Below are 25778 nucleotides of genomic sequence, written 5' to 3' on the forward strand. Positions count from 1 at the left end.
GGAAGGAAGGAAGGAAGGAAGGAAGGAAGGAAGGAAGGAAGGAAGGAAGGAGAGAGAGGGAAAGATACTGGGATTCTCATTGGAGTTACATTGATTCTATAAATCATTTTGGGGGAAGAATTGAAGGATTAACAATATTGGGTTTTATAAAGTATTAATATGGTCTGTCCCTTCATTTCTCCATTTATTTCATGTTTAATTACTATCAGTAATATTTTGTAATTTTCCGTAGAGGTCTTACACATCTTCCTTAAGCTACCCCTACCTGTTTTATTGTAAATGATACCAGCTTGCTATGATTTGAATAGTTGTCCCCTCCAAAACTCATATTTAAATTTAATCCCCAATGTGGCAGTATGGAGAGGTGGGACCCTTAAGAGATGTTTGGGTGATGTGGGCCCTGTCCTCATGCATGCATTAACCCATTCGTAGATTAATGGAATCATGGGTTAATGGATTAATGGATGGTAGTGTTGGAAGGATGAGAAGCACAGAGACTCCAGATACGTTTTGAAAGTTGAGCCAATATAATACATTGATGTATTAGATGGGGGGTAAGAGAAAAGAGCCGGCCACAGTGGCTCATGCCTATAATCCCAGGACTTTGGAAGGCCAAGGCAGGTGGATCACCTGAGGTCAGGAGTTCGAGACCAGCCTGGCCAACATGGCGAAACCCTGTCTCTACTAAAAATACAAAAATTAGCCAGGTGTGGTGGCAGGCACCTGTAATCCCGGCTACTCAGGAGGCTGAGGCAGGAGAATCACTTGAACCCAGGAGACAGAGGTTGCAGTGAGCCAAGATTGAGCCACTCTATCTAAAAAAAAGAAAAAAGAAAAAAGAGAGAGAAAGAAAAGGAAAAGAATCAAGAATGACTCCAAAGTTTTGGGCCTGAGCAACTGGAAGGATGGAGTTGCCAATAACTGAGGTGGGAAGATGGGGGAGCAGCAGGTAGAGGGGAGGGAGGAGGGGGATCAGGAATCAGCATTGGCCATGTTAAAGTTTAGCATGCCTATGAGACATTCAGATGGAGGGAAGAAAGTGTTTCAAGGAGGAAATGATAAAATGTGTCAGATGTTCAGAGACACCCAATAAGATGAGGCCTGAGAATTACCAATTGAATTTGGAAATGTGGAGCTGGCTAGTAACCTTGCTATATTGGGACCATAGCTGGAGGAGGATGTGGAGGTGTGGGAAGGTTTTTGCATTTTAATTTGGTTTTGTCTTGTTTTGAAGTACGGAAGCTAGTACCTCATGTTTAAAGCTTGGCATGATGATCCAGAAGTAAGGGAAAAATTAAGCTACAAGAGAGCAGACAATTTTAAGAGTTGAATCTGATTATGTGAGGAGGGACAGGAGCAAGGGCAGAAGTTGAGGGCTGACCTCAGACGGGAGCACACACAGTTCTCTGTAGCAGATGGGAAGGCAGAGATAGGTTTGTAGTGGGAGAATGTAGAAGCTCTCTTTTATTCTTTTTTTTCTTTTACTGGTTCCATGCCCCATGAAGACAAAGAAGCTCTCTTTTGATGCCTTGTTTTTTTATTTATTTTGTTTTTTTAGTTTTCAGTAAACCAGGAAGCAAGGTCATGAAATGAAGGCATGAAAATGTAACTATTATAAAGACTAATGATTTCAAACTGTGGAAAATGTATTCTTTTTATTGATTTTTTTATGAAAATATAAGGGTCAAAAATAGTGTAGAGTGCAGCCATAAAAAATAAATCATGCCTTTTGCAGCAGCATGGATGCAGCTTGGGGCCATTATCCTATGCTAATTAACGTTGGGTACTCGTGGACATAGAGATGGCAACAATAGACCCTGTAGACTGCTAGAGATGGGAGGAAAGGCCAGGACAAGGGTTGAAAAACTAACTATTGGGTACTATGCTCACCACTTGAGTGATGGGGTCGTTTGTGTCCCAAACTTGAACATCACACAATATACCCATGTAACAAACCTGCACATGTTACCCGCTGAATCTAAAATAAAAGTTGAAATTATAAAAAAAAGATAGTTTCCAAAAATAGTGCAGTGAAACAAAACCAAAAATAGGTAAATTAAACTTTCTTAAAATTAAAACCTTTTGTGTCTTAAAAGGCACTCTCAACAGAATGAAAAGACCCATGGAATGGGGGAAATCTTTGCAAATCATATGTTTGACAAGGGTCTTGTATCCATAACATGTAAAGAACTCTTACAATTCAACAACAAAAAGGCAACCCAAATAAAAAGTGAGCAAAGGGCTTGAATATACAGGCACACCTCATTTTATTGCCCTTTACTTTACTGCACTTTGCAGATACCATTTTCTACAAATTGAAGGTTTTTGCAACCCTGCATCAAGCAAGTCTATCAGCACGATTTTTCCAACAGCATGTGGTCATTTCATATCTTTGTGTCATATTTTGATAATTCTTGCACTATTTCTAAGTTTATTATTATTACTCATTAGTGATTTTTTATGTCACTATTGTAATTGTTCTAGGGCGCCACAAACCATTCCCATATAAGACAGCAAGTTTAATTGATAAATGTGTGTTCTGATTGCTCTACCAACCAGCCATTTTACCATCTCTATCCCTCTTCTTGGACCTACCTTTTCACTGAGACACAATAATATTGAAATTAGACCAATTCATAACCCTACAATGGTCTTTAACTATTCAAATGAAGAGTCACAAGTCTCTCACTTTAAATTAAAAGATAGAAATAATTAAGAGTAGTGAGGAAGGCATATTGAAAGCTGAGATAGACCAAAAGCTAGACCTCTTGCCCCAGTTAGCCAAGTTGTGAATGCAAAGGAAAAGTTCTTGAAGGAAATTAAAAGTGCTGCTCCAGTGAACACACAAATGATAAGAAAGTGAAACAGCTTTCTTGTTAATATGGAGAAAGTCTGAATGGTCTGGACAGAAGATCATACCAGCTACAACATTCCTTTAAGCCAAAGCCTAATCCAGAGCAAGGGCCTAACTCTATTTAATTCTATGAAGGCTGAGAGTGGTGCAGAAGCTGTAGAAGAAAAGTTGAAGCTGGCAGAGGTTGGTTCATGAGGTTTAAGAAACCATCTCCATAACCTAAAGTGCAAGGTGAAACTGATGTACAAGCCGCAGCAAGTTACTCAGAAGATCTAGCTAAAATCATTTAAGAAGGTGGCCGCACTAAACAACATTTTCAACGTAGCGAAAACAGCCTCATATTGGGAAAAGATGCCATCTAGGACTCTCCTACCTAAAGAGCAGTCAATGCTCAGCTTCAAAGCTTCAAAAGACAGACTGACTTTCTTGTTAGAAACTAATGTGCCTTTAAGTTGAAGCCTATGTCTATTTACCATTCCCAAAATCTTGGGGCCCTGAAGGGTATAACTAAATATACTCTGCCTGTGCTCTCTTAAGGGAACAATGAAGTCTGGATGACAGCACATCTATTTACAGCATGGTTTACTGAAAATTTTTTTAAAAGACAGAGTCTCAGTATGTTGCCCAGGCTGGAGTGCAGTAGCGATTCACAGGTGTGATCATTGCACATCACAGCCTCAAATTCCTGGGCTCAAGCAATCCCCTGCTTCAGCCACCTGACTTGCTGGGACTACAGGCATGAACTGCTGTGCAATGGCTTGGTTTAATGAATAGTTTAAGTCCACTGTTAAGAACTACTGCTCAGAAAAAAAAAACACTGAGTCCTTTCAAAATATTGCTGCTCATTGACAATGCATGTAGTCACCCAAGAGCTCTGATGGAGATGTACAAAGAAATTAATGTTTTCGTGTTATTAACAAAACATTCTGCAGCCCATGAATCAAGGAGTAATTTCGACTTTCAAGCCTTATTATTTAAGAAATACATTTCATAAAGCTAAAGGTGGCATGGATAGTGATTCCTCTGATGGATCTAGGCAAAGTAAATTGAAAACTTTCTAGAAAAGATTTACCATTCTATATGCCATTAAGAACATTTCGGATTCATGGGAGGAAGTCAAAATGACAACATTAACAGGAGTTTGAAAGAGGTTGATTCCAGCCCTCTTGGATGACTTTGAGGTGATTAAGACTTCAATGGATGAAGTAACTGCAGATGTGATGAAAATAGCAAGAGAAGTAGAATTAGAAGTGGAGACAAAAGATGTGACTGAATTGCTGCAATCTCATGATAAAACATTAAACAGATGAGAAGTTGTTTCTTCTAGATGAGCCAAGACAGTGGTTTCTTAAGATGGAATCTACTAGTGAAGACGCTGTGAACGCTGTTGAAATGTACAACAGAGGATTTAGAGCATTTAATAAACTTAATTGATAAAGCAGTATCAGAATTTGAGAGGATTGACTCAAATTTTGAAAAAAATACTAATGTGGGTAAAATGCCATCAAACAACATGACATGCTACAGAAAAATTTTTCTTGAAAGGAAGAGTTCCCTTGATGTGGCAAACTTCATCGCTGTCTTTTTTTTTTGAGATGGAGTTTCACTCTGTCACCCAGGCTGACGTGCAGTGGCACAATCTCAGCTCACTGCAACCTCCACCTCCTGGGTTCAAGTGATTTTCCTGCCTCATCCTCCCAAGTAGCTGGGATTACAGGCACACGCCACCACGCCCGACTAATGTTTGTATTTTTAGTAGAGATGGGAGTTTCACCATGTTGGCCAGGCTAGTCTCCAACTCCTGACCTGGGGTGATCCGCCTGCCTCAACCTCCCAAAGTGCTGGGATTACAGGCATGAGCTTACTGCGCCCACCCATTGCCGTCTTATTTTAAGAAATTGCCATAGCTACCCCAACCTTCAGCAGCCACCACCCTGATCAGTCATCAGCCATCAGAATTGAGGCAAGACCCTCTAACAACAAAAAAATTACAACTCACTGAAGGCTCTGGTTATTGTTAACATTTTTTAGCAATAAAGTATTTTTTTTTTTTTTTTGAGACGGAGTCTTGCTCTGTCACCCAGGCTGGAGTGCAGTGGCACGATCTCGGCTCACTACAAGCTCCACCTCCCGGGTTCATGCCATTCTCCTGCTTCAGCCTCCCGAGTAGCTGGGACTACAGGCGCCAGCTACAACGTCCGGCTAATTTTTTTGTATTTTTAGTAGAGACGGGGTTTCACCATGTTAGCCAGGACGGTCTTGATCTCCTGACCTCGTGATCCGCCCGCCTCAGTCTCCCAAAATGCTGGGATTACAGGCATGAAGCAATAAAGTTTTTTTTTTTTTTTTTGAGACAGAGTCTCGCTCTGTCGCCCAGGCTGGAGTGCAGTGGCCAGATCTCAGCTCACTGCAAGCTCCACCTCCCAGGTTTATGCCATTCTCCCGCCTCAGCCTCCCGAATAGCTGGGACTACAGGCGCCCGCCACCACCCCTGGCTAGTTTTTTGTATTTTTTAGTAGAGACGGGGTTTCACCGTGTTAGCCAGGATGGTCTCGATCTCCTGACCTCGTGATCCGCCCGTCTCGGCCTCTCAAAGTGCTGGGATTACAGGCTTGAGCCACCACGCCTGGCCGCAATAAAGTATTTTTAAATTAAGATAGGTACCTTGTTTTTTAGACATAATGCTATTATTGCACAGTTAACAGTGTAAAATATAGTGGAAAAATAACATATGCACTAGGATACAAAAAAATTGGGGTGACTTGCTTTATTATGATATTAGCTTTATTGTGGGGGTCTGGAGCCAAACCCTCAATATCTATGAGGTATGCCCATATATTTCTCCAGAGAAGACATCGAAATGGACAGCAAGTGCATTGAAAGATGCTTAGTCACAATATGATGCCACATCACACCCACTATGATCACCATTAAAAACAATAAACAAAAACACAGAAAATAACAAGTGTTGGTGAGGATGCAGAATATTGGAATCCCTCATACACTGCTGGTGGGAATGTAAAATGGTGCAGCCACTGTGGAAAACAGTGTGGCAGTTCCTCAATAAGTTGAGCATAGAATGACCACATGACAGCAGTTCCACTCCTAGGTATCTAGCCAACAGAACTGACAGCCTGTGTTCAAATAAGAGCTTGCACACAAATGTTCATGCCAGTTATAGTCACAGTAGCCAAAAGGTGGAAACAACCCAAATGTCCACGAACAAATGAACAATTAAACAAAATGTGGTATATCCATACAATGGAATAGTATTCAGCTATGAAAAGGAATGAAGTACTAATACATTGTATGACATAGATGAACTTTGAAAACATTTTGCTTAGTGAAAGAAGCCAGACATGAAAGACCACCCATTGTATGGTTTTATTTATAATAGGTAAATCCATAGAGACAGAAAGCGGATTTGTGGTTGCCTGGAACTCAGGGGAGGGAATAATGGAGTGTGACTGCCTAATAGGTGCTGGGTTTCCATTTGGGGTGATGAGAAAGTTCTGGACTAGATAGTGGTGGCTGCAGATCATTGTGAATGAACTTAGTGCCACTGAATTATATGCTTTAAAATGGTGACAGTGGTCAATTTTATGTTACATGTATTTTACCACAAATAAAAAATCAGGCAGTTATATTAGGTTACATTATTTAAAGGGATAAAATACATATGCTTAAACCTAGTTTCTCATTTAGGATAATTCTAGGAATCTTATGGGATTTTTAGAACTGGAAAAGACCATAGGATTGATAACTTATGCCTATGTTATAAAGTGTGTTGAAAATATTTAGCAACTTCTTATCACAAAGATTGGAATGATCCTGTTATGCAAACTTCTCTGCCTAAAGGTTTACAGTTTTCTCTGATTCATTGTCTGAGATCCTGACCCTGAACTCAAAGCCACCTTTCCCTAGCCATTGCTTCATCAAAAAAAAAAAAAGCAACCTTACAGACACCAATCTTGTCTGATTTACTGTGAGTCAACAGGCATAAACCACTTCAGTTTATTTCCATTTCTAATAACATTGTTACTGAGGCAATAATAAGTCATGTAAATTAGCCTACACGTTAGAATAATATATAGTCTACAATATATAGTCTGATTTTCTTCATGCTATAAATACCTATAAACATTAGTGTACAGAAGCGGTATATTTAGACCTGACTAACGAATAAAATGTTCAATCGGTATTTGTCTCAGGAGCTATGCACAAATGTCTTTATCAATTTACATTTCAAATACAGTTTTAATGACGTAGTCATTCATATAGCTTTTAATAGGGATTCTAGTTTATAGAATATTTGTCTACAAAAAAAGAATTTTCTAAGAACTGGAAAAGCATTTTTCAAAGCAGTTTTTCAAAGTACAATAAGTGATCTGTGGTTCTGTAAAGGTAGATAATACTAGATCTTTAAAGTTTCACTGCGCTTCAGGATTGTTCTTGAAGAGATATTCTGCCTGCAATTGAAAAAAAGACAAGTCAGCAATTTGCAAGTTTTTATTAGTCATGTATTTGTATTAGTAACAATTTAAAAATCATCCAGGGCCGGGCTCATGCCTATAATCCCAGCACTGTGGGAGGCCGCGGCCGGTGGATCACTTGAGGTCAGAAGTTCGAAAACAGCCTGGCCAACATGGTGAAACCCCATCTCTACTAAAATACAAAAAATTAGCTGGGTGTGGTGGTGGGCACCTGTAATCCCAGCTACTCGGGAGGCTAAGGCAGGAGAATCGCTTGAACCCAGGAGGTGGCGGTTGCAGTGAGCCGAGATTGTGCCATTGCATTCCAGCCTGGGCAACAAGAGTGAAACTCTGTCTTAAATAAATAAATAAATAAGTAAAAGTACATACATTTTTTACTTTCAAATGAATAATAAAAATCTTACATGGGTTTGACCAATGAGGGAAAAAAATCTTATTATAAATGGCGAATGTATTCGAAGCTATTTCCCAAATAACCAGAAACATAATTTTGTTATCTCGACTGGTTTTCTGTTAAAATTCAGGCAGATTAGGCTGGGCGTGGTGGCTCTCGCCTGTAATTCCAGCACTTTGGGAGGCCCAGGTGGGCGGATCACGAGGTCAGGATTCAAGACCAGCCTGACCACATGGTGAAACCCTGTCTCTACTAAAAATACAAAAATTAGCCTGGGGTGGTGCACGCTTGTAATTGCAGCTCCTCGGGAGGCTGAGGGGGGAAAATCGCTGGAGCCCGGGAGGCGGAGGTTGCAGTGAGCCGAGATCGTGCCACTGCACTTCAGCCTGGAAGACAGGGCGAAACTCTGTCTCAAAAAAAAAAAAAGATTCAGGCAGATTTTGTTTTCTTTTATTTGTTTATTTATTTTTTTTGAGACGAAGTCTCACTGTCTCGCCCAGGCTGGAGTGCAGTGGTGCGATCTCGGCTCACTGCAACCTCAGCCTCCCGGTTCAAGCGATTCTCCTGCCTCAGCTTCCTGAGTATCTGGGACTACAGTGTGCAACACTATGCCCGGCTAATTTTTGTTGTTGTTGTTGTTGTTGTTGTATTTTTAGTAGAGATGGGTGGGGTTCACTATGTTGGCAGGGTGGTCTCTAACTCCTGACCACAAGTGATCCCCCGACCTTGGCCTCCCAAAGTGCTGAGATTACAGGTGTGAGCCACCGCACCCGACCTCAAACTGATCTTTTTAAAAAAATTAAATATTTTACCAGAAAATCAACAGGGTCTTCGGGTCGGACGTTGCAACATTCATTCAGGCCCTGAATAAGAGTTGGCATCACGTAGGTCATTAAATAGTTTCTCAGGGGAATTGATTGGGCCTCCAGTAATTCTCTTTCTTCTCTTTTCACTTCCTCTAGTCGTTTATTCTAAAATAGAACGTTTGGGGGCAAAGTAAATATATAGTGAGAAAGGGGAGAACACTCACACCGTTCACCTTAGAGTGCACTGAGACGCTGCTAGAAATGGTCACCATCTATGATACAGATGGCGTTTCCAAACAGCAGGGAAAAGACATAAATGGCGTTATAACAACTTAGTCATTTGGAAAATAATAAATTGGATCACTTCTTACACCAAAATAATGTCTAGCTGCCCAGATGAAGCAAAATAGAAAGAAAAAAAGAAAAAAAATGCCACTAGAAAGTCTGGAGGGCATTGGGATAGTGACGTGTGCAATTCTTTGCTCAGCATACAGCCACCCTCTCTTGTGGAGTCATAATTCCAGATTTCTTTTGAGAAATCGCCCTTCTCAGCCTAGTGGTTTAGTTTGAGTGGGATTTAAGCCCATCATCCAGCCACCTCCTGGCCATAGATTCTAATTAAGGATTGGCACAACATCAAAATCGGTTACAATTTACAATACCTAAATTGTAAACGGTACTAGTACAAATACATGACTAATAATAACTTGTAAATTGTTGACTTGTCTTTTAAAAAAAATTCTAGTTAAAGATGAGCACATCAAGTGCCCTGCCATGCATGGTAGGTGCACCTAAGAATGAAGCCTCCCATGCAAGGCAGGACAGAGAGGGGGATCCTAAGTCCTTGGTGACATCATTTGAGCCACTATATTACACACACCTTACCTGAAGCCAGCCCTACCCCTGGACTTTTCTGGTTTTCTTTATGGTGACGTCATTTTGAGTTTGCTTTTATATCACTTGCAAGATAAAGAGTCCTAGCTGATATTTGTTTGAAAGGAGGTCTTGGCAAGGTTGCCAACCCAGAAATCAAAATGGGAAACAGGTGGATGGATTTGACTACATATAAACGTGAAACTTTTGTGTGGTCAGAGAAAATATCATAAATAATGTTAAAAGATAAATGATGAACTGAAAAAAACCACAACACATTATAAAAAAGACGTGATGAGGATATTACGTGATGCACACTACTTGCCAGGCGCTGTGCATAGTTTACATATATTACCTCTTTAGTCACCTCAATGACTGTATGAAGTAGGTACTATCATTATCCCCACTTTACAGATGGAGAAACTGAGACACAGAGAGGAGCCTGCTCAAGGCCACATACCTACAGAGAGAGTGGGGTGGGATTTGAACTCTAGCAGCACGACTCGGGAGGCCAACTGGAGCCATTCCTGTTTCTATTGAACTAATTTATCAGGAGTTCTTTTTGAAAAATAATTAGAAAAAGACACACAGCCCAAACATGGGCAGAGAAAATATGCAACATGAGAAGAAACATAAATGCTTAACCAACATAGAAAAAGCTGTAAGATTAGTGATCAGAGAAATGAATATCAAAACAATGAGAACAGTTTTTATCAGCCTGACATGTGCGAGCAAAATTGAGAAAGTAGGTTTAGAGAAGGTGTAGGGAAATAACCACCTGTAAGATGATACGTAAACTGGTACCATTGCTGGAGGGCAGTTTTAAAATATGTATCAAAACTTAAACCATGTCTAGTCTGACACAGCAAACTTCAGGAATTTAAGATTAATCAGGCACCCAAAACGTGTGCATTGGGCCTGCCTCCCTCCCTCCATCCCTCCCTTCTTTCCTTCTTTCTCCCTTCCTTCCTTCTTTCCATTCGTTGAGTGCCTGTTACATGCCAGGCACTATTCTAAGCATTGGATATACGGCAGTGAACAACATAGACATTGCTGTCCTCATGTAACTTAAGTTCTGTGCAGAGAAAAGGCAAGAAACAAGGTAAATACATAAAATGTTAAATAGGTAGAGTAAGTACAAAGAGGAAAATTAAAAAGTGTAAAAGGGGATGTGACAGGTTGTGGGAAGGGGTAGGCATTGAATTTTACAGAGACCAGGAAATGCCTCACTAGCAAGATGACTTCTGGTAAAGATGTCACGTGTCTGTGAGGCAGTGAGTCATGCAGATGACCATCATTGGTGCACTGTTGGAAACTGGGAAGTATCAGAAGCAGCTAGGTCACAAAGGACCTTTACCACAATGACAAGTTTGGACTTTTATCAAATTGTGATAATCGAGAGCCTGTGAGGAGCTGTAAGCAGAGAATGGCCATGGTGGGTCTGCAGTTTGGAAGGATCACCTGGCAGCTGCTTGGGAACAGACTGGAGATGGACCAGGGTGGAGTTGGGAAGGACAGTGAGAAAGCACTGCATAATTTGGATGAGAAACACTACCCCTAATCAGAATTAGAGAGCTGGGGACAGATTTGGGTGTCATTTTTGGTGATGGTGTTTGTTTTTTGAGACAGGGTCTCACTCTGTCATCCAGGCTGAAGTGCTGTGGCATCACCATAGCTCAATGCAGCCTCAGTCTCCCAGGCTCAAACAATCCTCCAGGCTTAAGCAATCCCCCCACGTTAGCCTCCCTAGTAGTTGGGGCTACAGCCATGCCACTATGCCCAGCTAATTTTTATTTTTATTTTTAGTAGAGTCAAGGTCTTGCTATGTTGCCCAGGCTATTCTTGAACACCTAAGCTCAAGTGATTCTCCAGCCTCACCCTCCCAAAGTGCTGGGATTACAGGTATGAACCACCATGCCCAGCCTAAGAGTGCTATTTTTGGAAGCAGAATTATTTGCTAGACTCAGTGATTTGGGGAATGAGGAGGGGTTGAATGAAGCTGACCACCTGGGTAGGTTACATGGGTAAATGGAGCAAAATAAAATAAAATAATGAGGTCAATGCATAGCAAAATGTTACACATTTACAGGAATTTGTATTACTAATACACCTGATAATGGCTAGTTTTTGTTATTAATGCTGAGCAAGCTGGGCACGGTGACTCACGCCCTTAATCCCAGCACTTTGGGAGGCAGAAGCAGGAGGATCACTTGAGATCAGAAGTTTCAGATCAGCCTAGCTGGCCAACATGGTGAAACCCCATTTCTACTGAAAACAGAAAAATGAGCTGGGCTTGGTGGTGCACACCTGTAGTCCCAGCCCCTGGGGAGGCTGAGACAGGAGAATCACTTGAAGCCGGGAGGCAGAGGTTGCAGTAAGCCAAGATTGCGCCACTGCACTCCAGCCTGGGCGACACAGCCAGACCCTGTCTGAAACAAAAAAAAAAAGAAAAAGGAAAAAAACTAAGCAAAAGACCATGGATATCCTTTTTCAAATGTTACAAATGACAAAAAGCAAACGCAAATTTGTTTGGGGTATTTTTATGACATTTCCCTAAAGCAGGATGGGAAGTGGCACTGGCCTAAATGGCTTTGCCAGGCACCGCACCCCTGCTCCGCACACACACAGACTCACACACACACCACTCACCCACTCCTCCCAGCGAGCCATCTTCTCTGCCATCTCCACGGCCTCCTGGTGCTCGCGTTCTGCTTCCTCAGCAGCCTCCCTGGCCAGCCGCTCCTCTGCAGCCTTCCGCTCCTCTTCTGCCTTTTCTTCGTCTGTTAAACCATAATTTCGAGGCTCCCCAATCTCTTTGATGAGCTGTTTGATAGCAAGTCTATTCTGAGCATCTTCAAGTTTTCCTACATCTTTAAATACCAGGAGAGAGATCAACACATACTTATATTCTAGGCCTGCCTGCAATTGGGAAAATTCTTTATTACTATAAACTTGTGATAGTCAATTATGTAAATTACCACATGGGGCTTTCTTTTCTAATTGCCAGCATAGTTCAGACTTTTTTCGCTCATGGGCAAATATCAGACCAGAGTCTGAGAGTCGTGGGTAGGAAAATTTGGACTTGGGTCTATGAGTTCTAACGATGACTTGATTAGAGTGGTTGGATGGGGGAATGGATTGCCTGAAAAGTAATGAGCTCTCCATGCCTGAAAGTATTCAAACAAAGACTGGGACACTTCTTTCAGAGGTTTCTACAGAAGGAAGTCCTGCACTTGTGGGAGGCCAAACAGGGTGACCTTTCTGAAAATCAATGATTCTGGGATACGTTTTCAATTCATAAAAAAATAAACATTTCAGTGAGTCTACTTGAATAGGAAAAAAAAAATCCAGACTCCAGAATATCTGAAAAATGTTAGTATCAAGACCAAAGAGAAGAAAAAGAAAAATGGTGTATTGATAAATACTGAGATCTCCACGGTCACTGAGGTGGTAAATTCTATACCACTCTCTTAGGGCTGCTTGGAAGGTGTCTGCAGAGAATGGTGTGCAGCGGACAAATTTTGGTACTAAGTCCCTTCAGACCTTCCTCTGGGCAACTGCTTACCCCACTCCCATTCATAGTCACTGCTGTGCCCACCCCACCCATGTTTGTTTTTTGTTGTTTTGTTTTGTTTTTGTAGAGACAGGGTCTCCCCATGTTGCCCAGGCTGATCTTGAACTCTTGAGCTCAAGCAGTCTTCCAGCCTCTGCCTCTCACAGTGCTGGGATTACAGGGATGAGCCACCACCCCTCCCGTGTTTGTATGACCTTGACCTAGACCAGAAGCACCACCAGGTTTTAACATGGGAAGAGGGGAGGAGCAGAGCCAATGCACTAGTTGGTGAACAGAAGCAAGCCCTTAAAAAAGCAAAAAACAGCTGGCCACGGTGGCTCACACCTGTAATCTCAGCACTTTGGGAGGCCGAGTAGGTTGAGGTCAGGAGTTCAAGACCAGCCTGGCCAACACGGAGAAACCCTATCTCCACTAAAAATACAAAAATTAGCCTGGCATAGTGGCGCACGCCTGTAGTTCCAGCTACTTGGGAGGCTTACAGGAGGATCACTTGAACCCAGGAGGCAGAGGTTGCACTGAGTTGAGATTGAGCCACTGTACTCCAGCTTGGGTGACAGAGTGAGACTTTGTCTCAAAAAAATAAAAAAGAAAAAGTCGTATCGAGTAGCTCCTCATTGCCTGACCTGTGACATTTAAATGCATTTCTCACTGGGTGTGGTGGTTCATGCCTGTAATCCCAGCACTTTGTGTGGCCGAGGTGGGCGGATTGCTTGAGGCCAGGAGTTTGAGACCAGCCTGGCCAACGTGGTGAAACCTGTCTCTACCAAAAATACAAAAATTAGCTGGGCATGGCAGCATACGCCTGTAATCCCAGCTACTTGGGAGGCTGAGGCAGGAGAATTGCTTGAACCCAGGAGGTGGAGGTTGCAGTGAGCTGAGATTGTGCCATTGCACTCCAGCCTTGGTGACAGAGGGAGACTCCATCTCGAAAAAAAAAATTAAATAAAATAAAAATATAATATAATATAACGTAATATAATATAATATAATATAAATGCATTTCTCCCTGATTACTCCAAGTAATTACAACCTTGATATCACTAACTGGACACCTTTGAGAAGGTACTCAGGAATGATTCCCCCTGGCAATATTCCACTCTGACCCCAGAGCCGGGCCACTGCTGATTAGACTGGGGTGGGGCACCTGAGCCCAAACTGTGACCAGCAGAGTTGCCCTTCAGGGAATGTGGGACTGGACAGAGTAAAGTCAGCTCTGGCGTTGGCTCCCAGTGTAGCATCGTAACTCTGGGTGTGGGGTGGCCTCAGCCTACTACACAGGCCACAGAGCGGGAGAGAACCCTGGCCCAAAGAGAGAGACGACAAAGAGACACTGAGAGAGAAGCAGAGTCCAGAGCTGATGAGAGGATGCGATTCCCAGCATCTTTCCAGGGCCCCATTCCAGACCTTGCAGAGGCTGGGCTGCATCCCCTACCGTGAGATACCCTCCCCGCCTCCCATCCTTAGGATGCATTTCTCCCCTATGCTTTTATATTCTCTCCCAGTTGTCAGCTGCAGATGAGGCCAAATGAGATGGGCACAGGATGAGATGGAACACCATGGCCACTCATTCCTTCCTCCCTGTTATTTCTTTTTTTCTCAACATTTTTCCCTGGGCTCTCCTGATCTTCCTGTAAACAGTTTTTTGGACGTAACTGACAAGATGACAGTCACTATTTTTCTGAAATATATTCTTCATTCTTTCCTAGTTCTCTAAATAATGTAAACTAATTTCCATATTAGGAGGTGCAAAACCCTTAGCTTTCACATATAAAGCATGTCCAACATGCAGAAACATGTCTAGATGAGAACAAAACCCAGTGACTGCTGAGGGTGCAGACAAGAAGGATTTGCAGATTTACAAATTGTTATTTTTATATTTCCTTTTTTTTTGAGACGGAGTCTCACTCTGTGATCTAGGCTGGAGTGCAGTGGCATGATCTCAGTTCACTGCAACCTCTGCCTCCTGGGTTCAAACGATTCTCCTGCCTCAGCCTCCTGGGTGGCTGGGATTACAGGTGTGCACCACCACGCCCTGCTAATTTTTGTATTTTTCTTAGAGATGGGGTTTCACCATGTTGGCCATGCTGGTCTCGAACTCCTGACCTCAGGTGTTCCCCCCACCTTGGTCTTCCAACATGTAGGATTACAGGCATGAGCCACCGCACCTAGCCGTTTTTTAATTTCATAATAGTATGTCATTTTATGCCTTAGTATTGGTAGGAATAACAAAATGACCACTTGTTGAACTCCTTCAACGTGCCAGGCACTTTGTATCTCTCATTTCTACCATTTATAACAATCCTGCAAGCCTGATTATTTTCCTATTTCACAGATGAGAAAACTGAGGCCCAGCCACAACTGGAATTAGCTCTCCTTCCTCCTGCTGACATTATCCCTTAGCACTAAGCCTCCCGATACTCCAGGGCCCAAATGCTATCCCATTGGGCAGTTGGGGGTAGAGAGCAGCCCCTGGAGTCCCAAGGGTGGGCCTGGCTAGGAAGCTTCCACCAGGCAGAAGCTGGTTCTTTCTCACCAAGCCCAAAGAAGGAATAAGTGTCAAGGTCCAGAAAACCAGAAAGGCAGGTCAGGTGTTCAACAAGCCCAGGGAAGTAGCAGCAGCTGTGAAAGCTAAGAGCTGGAGCCAGGAATGATAATGGTGATGATGAGGCCGATGTGATGCGGGATCACAAGTGCTTGCTGGTGCTAAGCTCAGCACTGTGTTTACAGGAAACAAGAAGGAACGCGGTGAAGAGCTATTTGCACTTCTGGGTAGCTACGGGGATGGGCTGGCGAGTCAGAGGGCCAGGAAAGGGTCTGGAAAAGCACCAGTGCCCAATAATTTAACAGGGACAGAACACTGCCCCCAAGGAACCTGGGGGAATGGCCAAGCAGCCAGCACCAAACACACATTTCTTTTTTAAAAAATGAGTTTGTTGGCCGGGCGCGGTGGCTCAAGCCTGTAATCCCAGCACTTTGGGAGGCCGAGACGGGCGGATCACGAGGTCAGGAGATCGAGACTATCCTGGCTAAGATGGTGAAACCCCGTCTCTACTAAAAAATACAAAAAACTAGCTGGGCGAGGTGGCGGGCGCCTGTAGTCCCAGCTACACGGGAGGCTGAGGCAGGAGAATGGCATGAACCCGGGAGGCGGAGCTTGCAGTGAGCTGAGATCCGGCCACTGCACTCCAGCCGGGCGACAGACTGAGACTCCGTCTCAAAAAAAAAAAAAAAAAAAAATGAGTTTGTTGGCCAGGCATGGTGGCTCACACCTGTAATCCCAGCACTTTGGGAGGCCGAGGTGGGCAGATCATGGTCAGGTGTTTGAGAGCAGCCGGGCCAACATAGTGAAACCCCGTCTCTACTAAAAATACAAAAATTAGTCAGGCATGGTGGTGCGTGCCTGTAGTCCCAGCTACTTGGGAGGCTGAGGCAGGAGAATCACTTGAACCCGGGAAGCAGAGGTTGCAGTGAGCCAAGATTGCACCACTGCACTCCAGCCTGGGCAATTGAGCAAGACTCCGTCTCAAAAACAAAAGATTTGTCATTTGACTTCATAATATACCCATAAATTCTCATACAATAATAACACCCTCCCACCACCAAATCCCCACATAGAATGACTCCCCAGGAGGAGTGCCCTGTGGATTCCATGGCTTCCTGTGCCCCAATCCACGGTTATACTCCCCACCCTCCCCCAGCCCCACAATTACAGCTAGACCTGCACCAAGCTTTACTGGGGGTCCTAGACATTCACATTATCCTTGAATTCATTTAATACCAATATGTATCGGGTGAATTTCAATTTCATCAAAATAGTTGAAGACAGTCTCATCTTCGATATTGATGTCCCGGTAGTTGCTCAGAGCCCGGAGGAATCGGTCTTGGCTATAGTGGGTCCCGGCCACGATCCTCTCGGGAAGGTTTATCACACGCTCCTTCAGAAACTCATCCGAAGCATCCAGTGCACAAACGAATTCTGGGGAGAAGGAGAGACTCCAGAGTTGGCACAGTACAGCGCAGCTAACTAGCAGGGTGCTGGAGAACGCATGGGCCCCTGGTAACCCAAGTGTCTGGTTACCCGCCAGGACCTCCTGTTGCCACAAATAGCCTGTCCAATTGGCTTTGCTTCCTCTCATGGAGGATAAATAGATGAAAATCACCCCATTTCCAGAGACCACCCTATGAGGCCCAATTGCTATTTTGTGCAATCTATTATTTTCCCTTTCTTCCTCCCTCCCTCTCTCCCTTCCTTCCTCCCTCCCTTCCCCCACCCTCCCTCTGTCCTTCCTTCCTTCCTCTCTTCCTAATAAAAGCAGCAGAAATCATAAGTAGCAAATCTCAGATAACCCTGTGATATCAGCTTCCTAGTTAATTTTCAAATTCTCTTTTCTGTTTTTTAAAATATATATACATATATATGCATATATGTATGTATATCGATCTTAGAGAGAGACAAGGTCTCACTATGTGCAGGCTGGTCTCAAATTCCTGCCTTAACAGTCCTCCCACTTTGGCCTCCCAGAGTGTTGGCAGGGATAGGCCACGGCTCCTGGCCTCACATTGCCTCCTGTCCAGCACAGTTATCACAGGCTTCCAAAGAGAGCTATGGCTACAAGCAAAATGCTTTGATGGCCAGTTTGCCAAATTAATAAAAATGGGAACTCCCCTTGGAATTTTCATGGATCCAGCTCTTTCCTCAATGCCATTGACTATGAAACATGTTCAACATGATATGGTCAACACTTATCAAATTCAACACACAGATCATGTTAATAATGACCATTTTACCCACCTGTGATTTTCGTTTAAACTGTGAAAGCAGCTGTTCCTTCAGCTTCTAGTACAAATTCAATGGATAATTGTTGAGTGAATGAGAGATTCAAGTGTGGATCAGTGAAATAAACTTTCCAAGGTGAGTTGTGATTCTTAGAGGTTCTCAACTATAAGACCAGTGTACACTGGTGCCCAGATCAGTGGCTGGATGCATCACAAATACCTTACTATCTATTAGAGCTCAACAGAACTTAGGAATGATTTGATTTTTGTTCTAAAATTGTATTGGCTTGTAACATCATAATGCCATTCTTGTTTACTTGTATTCTATCTAATAAGCTTCCTTGAGTGGGTGAAAAGGGAAAGCGTACTCGGGAAAGCCCACAGGAGGTGTGTCCCCGAGGCAGGTGGACATATGTGAACATCATCTGCTGCAGATGCTAACTGTGAAAGCAAAGGCTGAGACAGCCTGTGGAATAAGATCCTGTAAATTCATAATAGTTTGATACTACCTCCATTCTGCATACAAGAGGCATTTTCGCAAGTAAGTTGTTCTATCTTCTGCTCATCTTTTACCATTTGATTGTCATGATTTTCATGAGTGGCTGCCTTTTGAAAAGGAAGGTAGACATCTGAACCCCCAAATGCTGGTACGGTACTGAAATCAAAATGATGTCAACAGATTTGCTAAAAATTGAATCCATTTAAGCTCTGTGATGTCAGACATCTATATGAAAACTTATTTTCTTTTTTTTTTCCCTTACATGATACTCATTTGTTAGAAAATGTGTGAATTATGTTAATAATCTGTGAATTTCAAAAATATATTCTACCTTTCTTCCAGGCTGATCGGGAGGTATAAGATTCCAGTTAATCAAATAATGAGTAACATCCTTGGCTTTCCAATTTGCAAAGATTTTTAATATGATAAAATATACTTCTCACTAGATGATTTTTTTTAAAAATATTCATTCATTCTCTTTGTGACTCACAGAGAACTTCAAGATTCTGCAGTATCTCAAGACAGTCATTCAGAACGTCTGTTGTCCTCGCACTGGCTCACTGTGGATAGCAAGTAATAGATTTCTGCTTGGTGAGACTGTAGGTAACAAGGAGGTCACTGTATTTGGCTATCTGGAATCACATGAAAAATCTATGGAGTTTTTTTTGTTTTGTTTTGTTTTGTTTTTAGGCAAAGTCTCGCTCTTGTACCCCACGCTGGAGTGCAGTGACGCGGTCTCGGCTCACTGCAACCTCCGCCTCCCGGGTTCAAGTGATTCTCCTGCCTCAGCCTCCCGAGTGATTATAGGCTGGGATTATAGGCATGCACCACCATGCCTGGCTAATTTTATATTTTTAGTAGAGACGGGGTTTCACCATGTCGGCCAGACTGGTCTTGATCTCCTGACCTCAGGTGATCTGCCTACCTTGGCCTCCCAAATTGCTGGGATTACAGGTGTGAGCCATCGTGCTGGGCTAAAAAATCTATGTTTTAACAAATTTTCAAATATTCATCAGGTACGTACAACTTTAAACTTATCTCCTTCAACTAAGAGGTCTTGAAAGAATCAAACTGGACATAGGCTAACAGTAGTGATAAAATGCAGTGGTTTCTCACTGGGAGAGAATACCATCTAGAACTGGATTATCAGGTTGGTATGTGTTTCTTTTATTTTCTGTGTCTTATGCTTTGATTTCTTTTTTTTTTTTTTTTAAGAGACAGGGTCTCACTCTGTCACCCAGACTGAAGTGCAGTGGCATGATCAAGGCTTACCCCAGCCTTGACCTCCTGGGCTCAAGAGATCCTCCCACCTCAGCCTCCTGAGTAACTGGGACCACAGGCACATGCCACCACACCTGGCTAATTAAAAATGTTTTTGTGTGTGTGGAGATGGGGGTCTTGCTATGTTGCCCATGCTGGTCTCCAACTCCTGGACTCAAGCAATCCTCCTGCCTTAGCCTCCCTGGGATTGCAGGCGTGAGCCACATACCTGGCCTGTGGTGATATCTTGAGGGGGGCCTTACAGATCTGGGGAGAGACTGCTGCCCTTCCCAGGCCTAGCCAATACCTAAAGATAGTAACAACTTACTTGGGAATGCCCCTCCTATGCAAGCCACTCAGTCCGTTTATCTAATCTCACACAGCAAGCCAGTATTTCCCTTGCCCTAAATCATCCCAGGACTAGGCCCCAGGCAACTAGAGTCCACCCTAAACTCAAACTAGCCAGTCCCAAATGGTTCACTGTGGCCTGTCTTGGCTTCCCCAAAGAAACCCCAACAACGGCTTTGATCTAGACCTTTCCCTTTGTTCTTGCTTCTGCCGCCTGACCAAACCTGGCATCCCCCATGTGCCCCTATCTCTAGGGAATCCTAAGCAGGAAATTATTTCAGTGGCATTGACCTTTCCATGTTACCATTCAGTTCCCTCCCTCAATTAAAATCCCACAGGTATTTCTTTTAGGGAAATAGAAAATAAAGACGATTTCTGGAAAGAGGGTAGTTTGCTAACAACAGATTAACGTTCCAAATAGATGGCGTCTTAGACGTGTTTGCACTGTGTCCAACAAAGAGGACAGCCCAGTGGCCTGCGTTTAAGAGTTCTTGGTCACTTGACCTCTGTGCTTCCATTTCCTTATCTTACAGGCAGGTTTCATTAATTCTGTTTTGGAGGCAGTGGAGTGAGAAGACCTGAGTTTTAATTTAATCCCCCTACCATTTACTAGTGAGTGGACTTGCATACATCTCTGGGCTTTAGCTTCTGGAATGGGTAAACGTGGGTGTAATTCCTGCCTTGCAGGATTGTGAAAAGTTTCAGTGAGTGCCCGGCACATGACAAATTGCACACGACAATTTGCCAGTTGAGCTGAAATGTATCCAGCTGCCCCAGTGAGGGTGTTATGATTTAGCACGGAGTTTGCAATGAGTGAATATTGCCTAGAAGTGATAAACATATATACACTGGACATACCTACCCAGAATCTAATAATCAAAAATAAACTTTACTTTTTATTTTATTTTTTTAATTAATTTTTTTGAGACAGGTTCTTGCTCTGTTGCCCAGGCTGGAGTGCAGTGGTGCAATCAGGGCACCTGCAGCCTTGATTTCCCATGCTCAAGTGATTCTTCCACCTCAGCCTTCCAAGTAGCTGGGACTACAGGTGCATGCCACCACCCTGGCTAATTTTTTTGATTTTTTTTTTTCTTTTTTTTAGTAGACATGAGGTCTCACTATGTCGTCCAGGCTGGTCTCTGACTCCTGAGCTCAAGAGATCCTCCCACCTTGACCTTCCAAAGTGCTGGGATTACAGGCACTCTGTCTGGCCAATCAACTTTAGTTTTTAACTTTTTCTGAGGCATTTGCCTAAATTAATGGGAAATCTGAGACAAACCATCCCTGTGGCATTTCATGCCTCTGCCATTGGCTTCAGAGCCTACAGGCAAACAATAAATATCCATCCCCAAGGATGACTGCTATCTGGTGGTCTCAGTGCTTCCAGAAGCTTCTCTGCAAACTGTGCTGGACCAAGAGAAGGTAACAGCCACAAGCTGCCTTCCTTGGGGACTCAATACCACTGAGCAGGCAGGCCCTTTTCAGCCCTTGTCCTAAGTTGCTGAAAATAGCTTTTCTTCTAGTGATCTTACGACCCAAAATGATTCCCTATGAATATACACCTCAAGCAAACTGACTGAAAACAACACTTGTTAACGTTTATAGGAAGGTCACAAGAAATGCCTGCTCAGTACTAAGTCAATCCTGTTGTGTGCGATAAATTGCTTATGCCTTGCTTTCAAGAGTACTTTGTGAAATCCCGTGTAAATATGTGATGGAATAAAACCGCTGTGGAGTTAAGAGTGAACTGAAAAGCTTTGGACCTGTGCAATCTCAAGTCAGAAGCTGAATGTCTTGATGATGGCATGGTTAGCACCAAAACCAGGGCAGGGAAGGAGCCTACGTGATCAGGAAGTCAAGCTATCAATAGATTTGCTACCTTTTGCTTTGTTACAGGAGAGAGCAGTGGAAGACAGTGTTCCCACAGTGATTTCTATTCATTTCAGCAATTTAATATTCCTCATGTTTATCCCTCGGTGCATTCTCTAGTTTGCAAGTTTATGCTTGAGAATATCTTTTAATTTTTTCCTAAAAAAAAAATCCCACTTTATTAAACTCAAAAAGATTGTTTTGGCACAAAAGGGGTATCGGGGCTACTCTAGGCACACTGCCTGTGGTGTAGCCCTGCTCCTTAAGGAGTAGTTTAAAAAAAAAAAAGAGGCTGGGCAAGGTGGCTCACGCTCGTAATCCCAGCACTTTGGGAGGCCAAGGCGGGTGGATCACCTGAGGCCAGGAGTTTGAGACCAGCCTGGACAACATGGTGAAAACCTGTCTCTACTAAAAATACAAAAATTAGCTGGACATGGTGGCAGGCACCTGTAGTCCCAGCTACTGGGGGAAAAAAAAAGAAAGAAAAAAGAGACAGCATTCTTCTTTTTTTTTTTTTTGAGACAGAGTCCCTCTCTGTTGCCCAGGCTGGAGTACTGTGGCGTGATCTCAGCTCACTGCAACCTCCGTCTCCTGGGTTCAAGTGATTCTCCTGCCTCAGCCTCCCGAGTAGCTGGGACTACAGGCGCACACTGCAACACCCAGCTAATTTTTGTATTTTTACAAAATTACTTTTACCTTATCAGTGAATCCGCCTCTTCCTCTCCCTCCTCATCCTTCTCCCCTTTCTCCTCCTCCCCCTCTTCCTTCCCTCCTCCCCTCATTTTACATTCTTTTAAATGTGATCATGGGAAAATAAACTTACCAGGTATAATTAATTTATCAAAGGGAAACATTCTGCCTTTGACTTCATCTTCCTCCTCCTCATCTTCCTCTAAGAAAACAAAATATTCTTCATTGTGTTTATTAATATATTATTACCATGGATCACAGCAAAAAAATCCAAATATCTTAAGTAGCAAGCACTAATGAAAACTAGCCATAAAGAGCACATGTATTTTTGGAAATAGTCTCACAAACTAAATGTACATTGATAGATGCATGGATAAAGAAAATGTGGTATAGACATCCAACAGAATACTATTCAGCCTTTAAAAAGAAGGAAATGGCTGGGCACCATGGCTCACACCTGTAATCCCAACAATTTGGGAGGCCAAGGCAGTAGGATCACCTGAAGCCAGGAGTTCAGAGATCAGCCTGGCAACAGAGTGAAACCTCCAGAAACATTTTAAATTAGTTAGGTGTTGTCATGCACGCCTGTAGTACCAGCTACTCGGGAGACCGAGGCAGAAAAACTGCTTGAGCCCAGGAGGTCAAGGCTGCAGTAAACTGTGATCATATATATCACTGTGCTCCAGCCTGGGTGACCAATGGTCTGCTTTTTTTTTTTTAAAGGAAATTCTGCTTTATGCAACAAGGATGAACCTTGAGGACATTATGCTAAGTGAAATCAGTGGCAGAAAGACAAATACTGCATGATTCCACTTAAATGGGGAACTTGAGTAGTCAAATTCAAAGAATGAAAGGGTGGGATGGTGGTTGCCAGGGGCTGGGAGGGGAAAAACAAAAGTTACTAACCAACAGGCATGAAGTTTTACTCCGGAAAGATGCATAAGCTCTAGAGATCTGCTGAACAACCCAGTGCCTAAAGCCAATGATAATGTACTGCACACTTAAAAACCTGTTCTGAGGGCAGATCTCATGTTAAGTGTTTGTGCCACAATACAATAAAATTTTAAAAAATTTGTAAAAGGCTATGCACCTTGAGCCATCATCGGGGGGGAAAAAAATAGGAAAAAAAAGCTACCTAATGAAAGGTGAGCCAAGGCTCAAAAATAAATAGTCTCTCTAGTTTTGTTTACTTTAGTTGAGTGACTATTTCTCTGAACAATAAAGTTGCAACTTACCTGAATATAAATACTCAAAACAGAACACTCAAACTTACGATTGAACAGGTCTTTTGCTTGATCATAGGTCTTTGGGAATCCATCCAAAATGTAACCTTGATTCCTGCAAGGCATTGATTTTAGCTTTTCTTTCATAAATCTAATTACATATTGATCGTCTAGTTGACCTGATAAAAAAGCATATATGTATATATTACTGTGGGGTCACATTCTATGTAAGAGTTGTTTTAAAGTTATCTCAAAAATTGTGTCGTCAAAGGTACTATTGGAAATCCCTATTTTGTTTTGCTTTGCTTTTTTTTTCAGAGACGGGGTCTCACTCTGTCACCCAGACTGGAATGCAGTGGTGTGGTCATAGCTCACTGCAGCCTCAGCCTCCCAGGCTCTGCAATCTTCCCACCTCAGCCTACCAAGTAGCTGGGACTATAGGCGCTTGCCACCACACCCAGCTGATTTTTAAATATTTTGTAGAGAAAGGGACTTGCGATGTTGCCCAGGCTAGTCTTGCACTCCTGGCCTCAAGCAGTCCTCCCACCTTGGCCTCCCAAAATGCTGGGATTACATTTTGGCCCTTAAAGTAAAAAATATGTGATTTTGTATTTTGAACATGACGTGAATTCTAATGCACAATAATGTAGGAGAACCCAGTGAACTCGTCTGCAAGAAAGCGCATGGGCGAGTGCTGATGTCTGCACTTTCAAAATGTTCTGTAATCCCAATTTTTGGTGAAATTGATTGAGCAGCAGCAACTGGAGCAATGCAGAGAGCTCCCCGCAACCCCCTGCAGGGTTTCTGTTTTGGTATTACACCTCTGTAACCTTACTATACAATAATAAATGCTTCTGTTGTGAGAATTGTGAGATGGCATTCATGGATGTTGCTAGCACATGATTTACTAAAAGAAGGTGCTGGATTTGACTAACAATCAAACTTGACCCGACCCTCAAAGGCACTTTTCTCTGTAACGCTTCAGAAAAGAACATGGCTCCCTTCTCCCTGTCTTTTCCACTTGGCATTTCTGACCTCAGCCCCACTGGACAGTTCCCTCTCAAGCCCTGACACTGGGTTCCTGGCACTGCTTGGGGAGGATGAGGAGGGAGGAGTTTGTTCTAAAACCGGTACAGTGGTTTAATAACAACATGCTGCAACTCCACCACAATATTCATCTACCATTCCATCATAATTATCGAGCAGCTACAATGTTCAAGACACAGCCCTATCCTTGACCTTGCTTAATGCGTACATTATAGTAATGTAAGTTTGACAAGTTAGAGAACTTGATCTTCAAAGCTCTTGCCAGAGTTTGTACTACTCTTTTACCTTAGTGAGTCCTCCTCCTCCTCTCCCTCCTCATCCTTCTCTCCCTTCTCCTCCCCCTTCTCATCCTCCCCCTCCTCCTTCCCTCCTCCACCCTCATTTTACATAATGTAAAATAAATAAGTTCAGGCTTCTTTTTATTACTCTATCAATGACAATAAACTGATCTAATTAAAACACATCCCCCAGCGGTGGCTCACACCTATAATCTCAGCACTTTGGGAGGCCAAGGCAGGCTGATTACCTGAGGTTGGGAGTTCGAGACCAGCCTGACCAACATGGAGAAACCCCTGTCTCTACTAAAAATACAAAATTAGCCGGGCGTGGTAGCACATGCCTGTAATCCCAGCTACTCAAGAGGCTGAGGCAGGAGAATCGCTTGAACCCGGGAGACGGAGGTTGCAGTGAGCCGAGATCGCACCATTGCACTCCAGCCTGGGCAGCAAGAGCGAAACTCTGTCTCAAAACAAAAAAACAAAAAAAACCACCTCTCCCTTCTTCTACCTTTCAGTGTCACACCACCCATAAGGCAGTAACACGTTCAGAAAATAACTTGTCTTTCAGAAATTTAAATATTATGGCTAAGACAAAAAAAGATCTTAAGTAGTATTTAACATAATGAAATTCCTCTGAATGATTCTACATTACTTCCCAGTAAGGTTCACAGGGGTGCCAAGAAATGAAGCCAGGCCGGGCGCGGTGGCTCAAGCCGTTAATCCCAGCACTTTGGGAGGCCGAGACGGGCGGATCACGAGGTCAGGAGATCAAGACCATGCTGGCTAACCCGGTG

The 25778-nt window shown here is 43.1% G+C and overlaps 1 protein-coding gene across 1 annotated transcript in view; it reads right to left on the bottom strand.

Moving 5' to 3' along the window:
• Positions 1-6219: 6219 nt before the first annotated feature.
• Positions 6220-25778, bottom strand: part of AK7 (adenylate kinase 7) — a 110658-nt gene continuing 91099 nt past the window's right edge. Inside the window, exons 13-18 of the mRNA XM_011951490.1 lie at positions 23710-23838; positions 22570-22638; positions 16773-16970; positions 12070-12290; positions 8554-8712; positions 6220-7323 (exon numbers count right to left, since the gene is read on the bottom strand). Of these exons, the coding sequence (XP_011806880.1) occupies positions 7285-7323; positions 8554-8712; positions 12070-12290; positions 16773-16970; positions 22570-22638; positions 23710-23838 (815 nt within the window). The 3' untranslated portion in view covers positions 6220-7284. The remainder of the gene's footprint in view (positions 7324-8553; positions 8713-12069; positions 12291-16772; positions 16971-22569; positions 22639-23709; positions 23839-25778) is intronic.

The sequence above is a fragment of the Colobus angolensis genome, unplaced genomic scaffold, assembly GCF_000951035.1.
Source record: "Colobus angolensis palliatus isolate OR3802 unplaced genomic scaffold, Cang.pa_1.0 Scaffold32, whole genome shotgun sequence".
Taxonomy (NCBI): Eukaryota; Metazoa; Chordata; class Mammalia; order Primates; family Cercopithecidae; genus Colobus; species Colobus angolensis.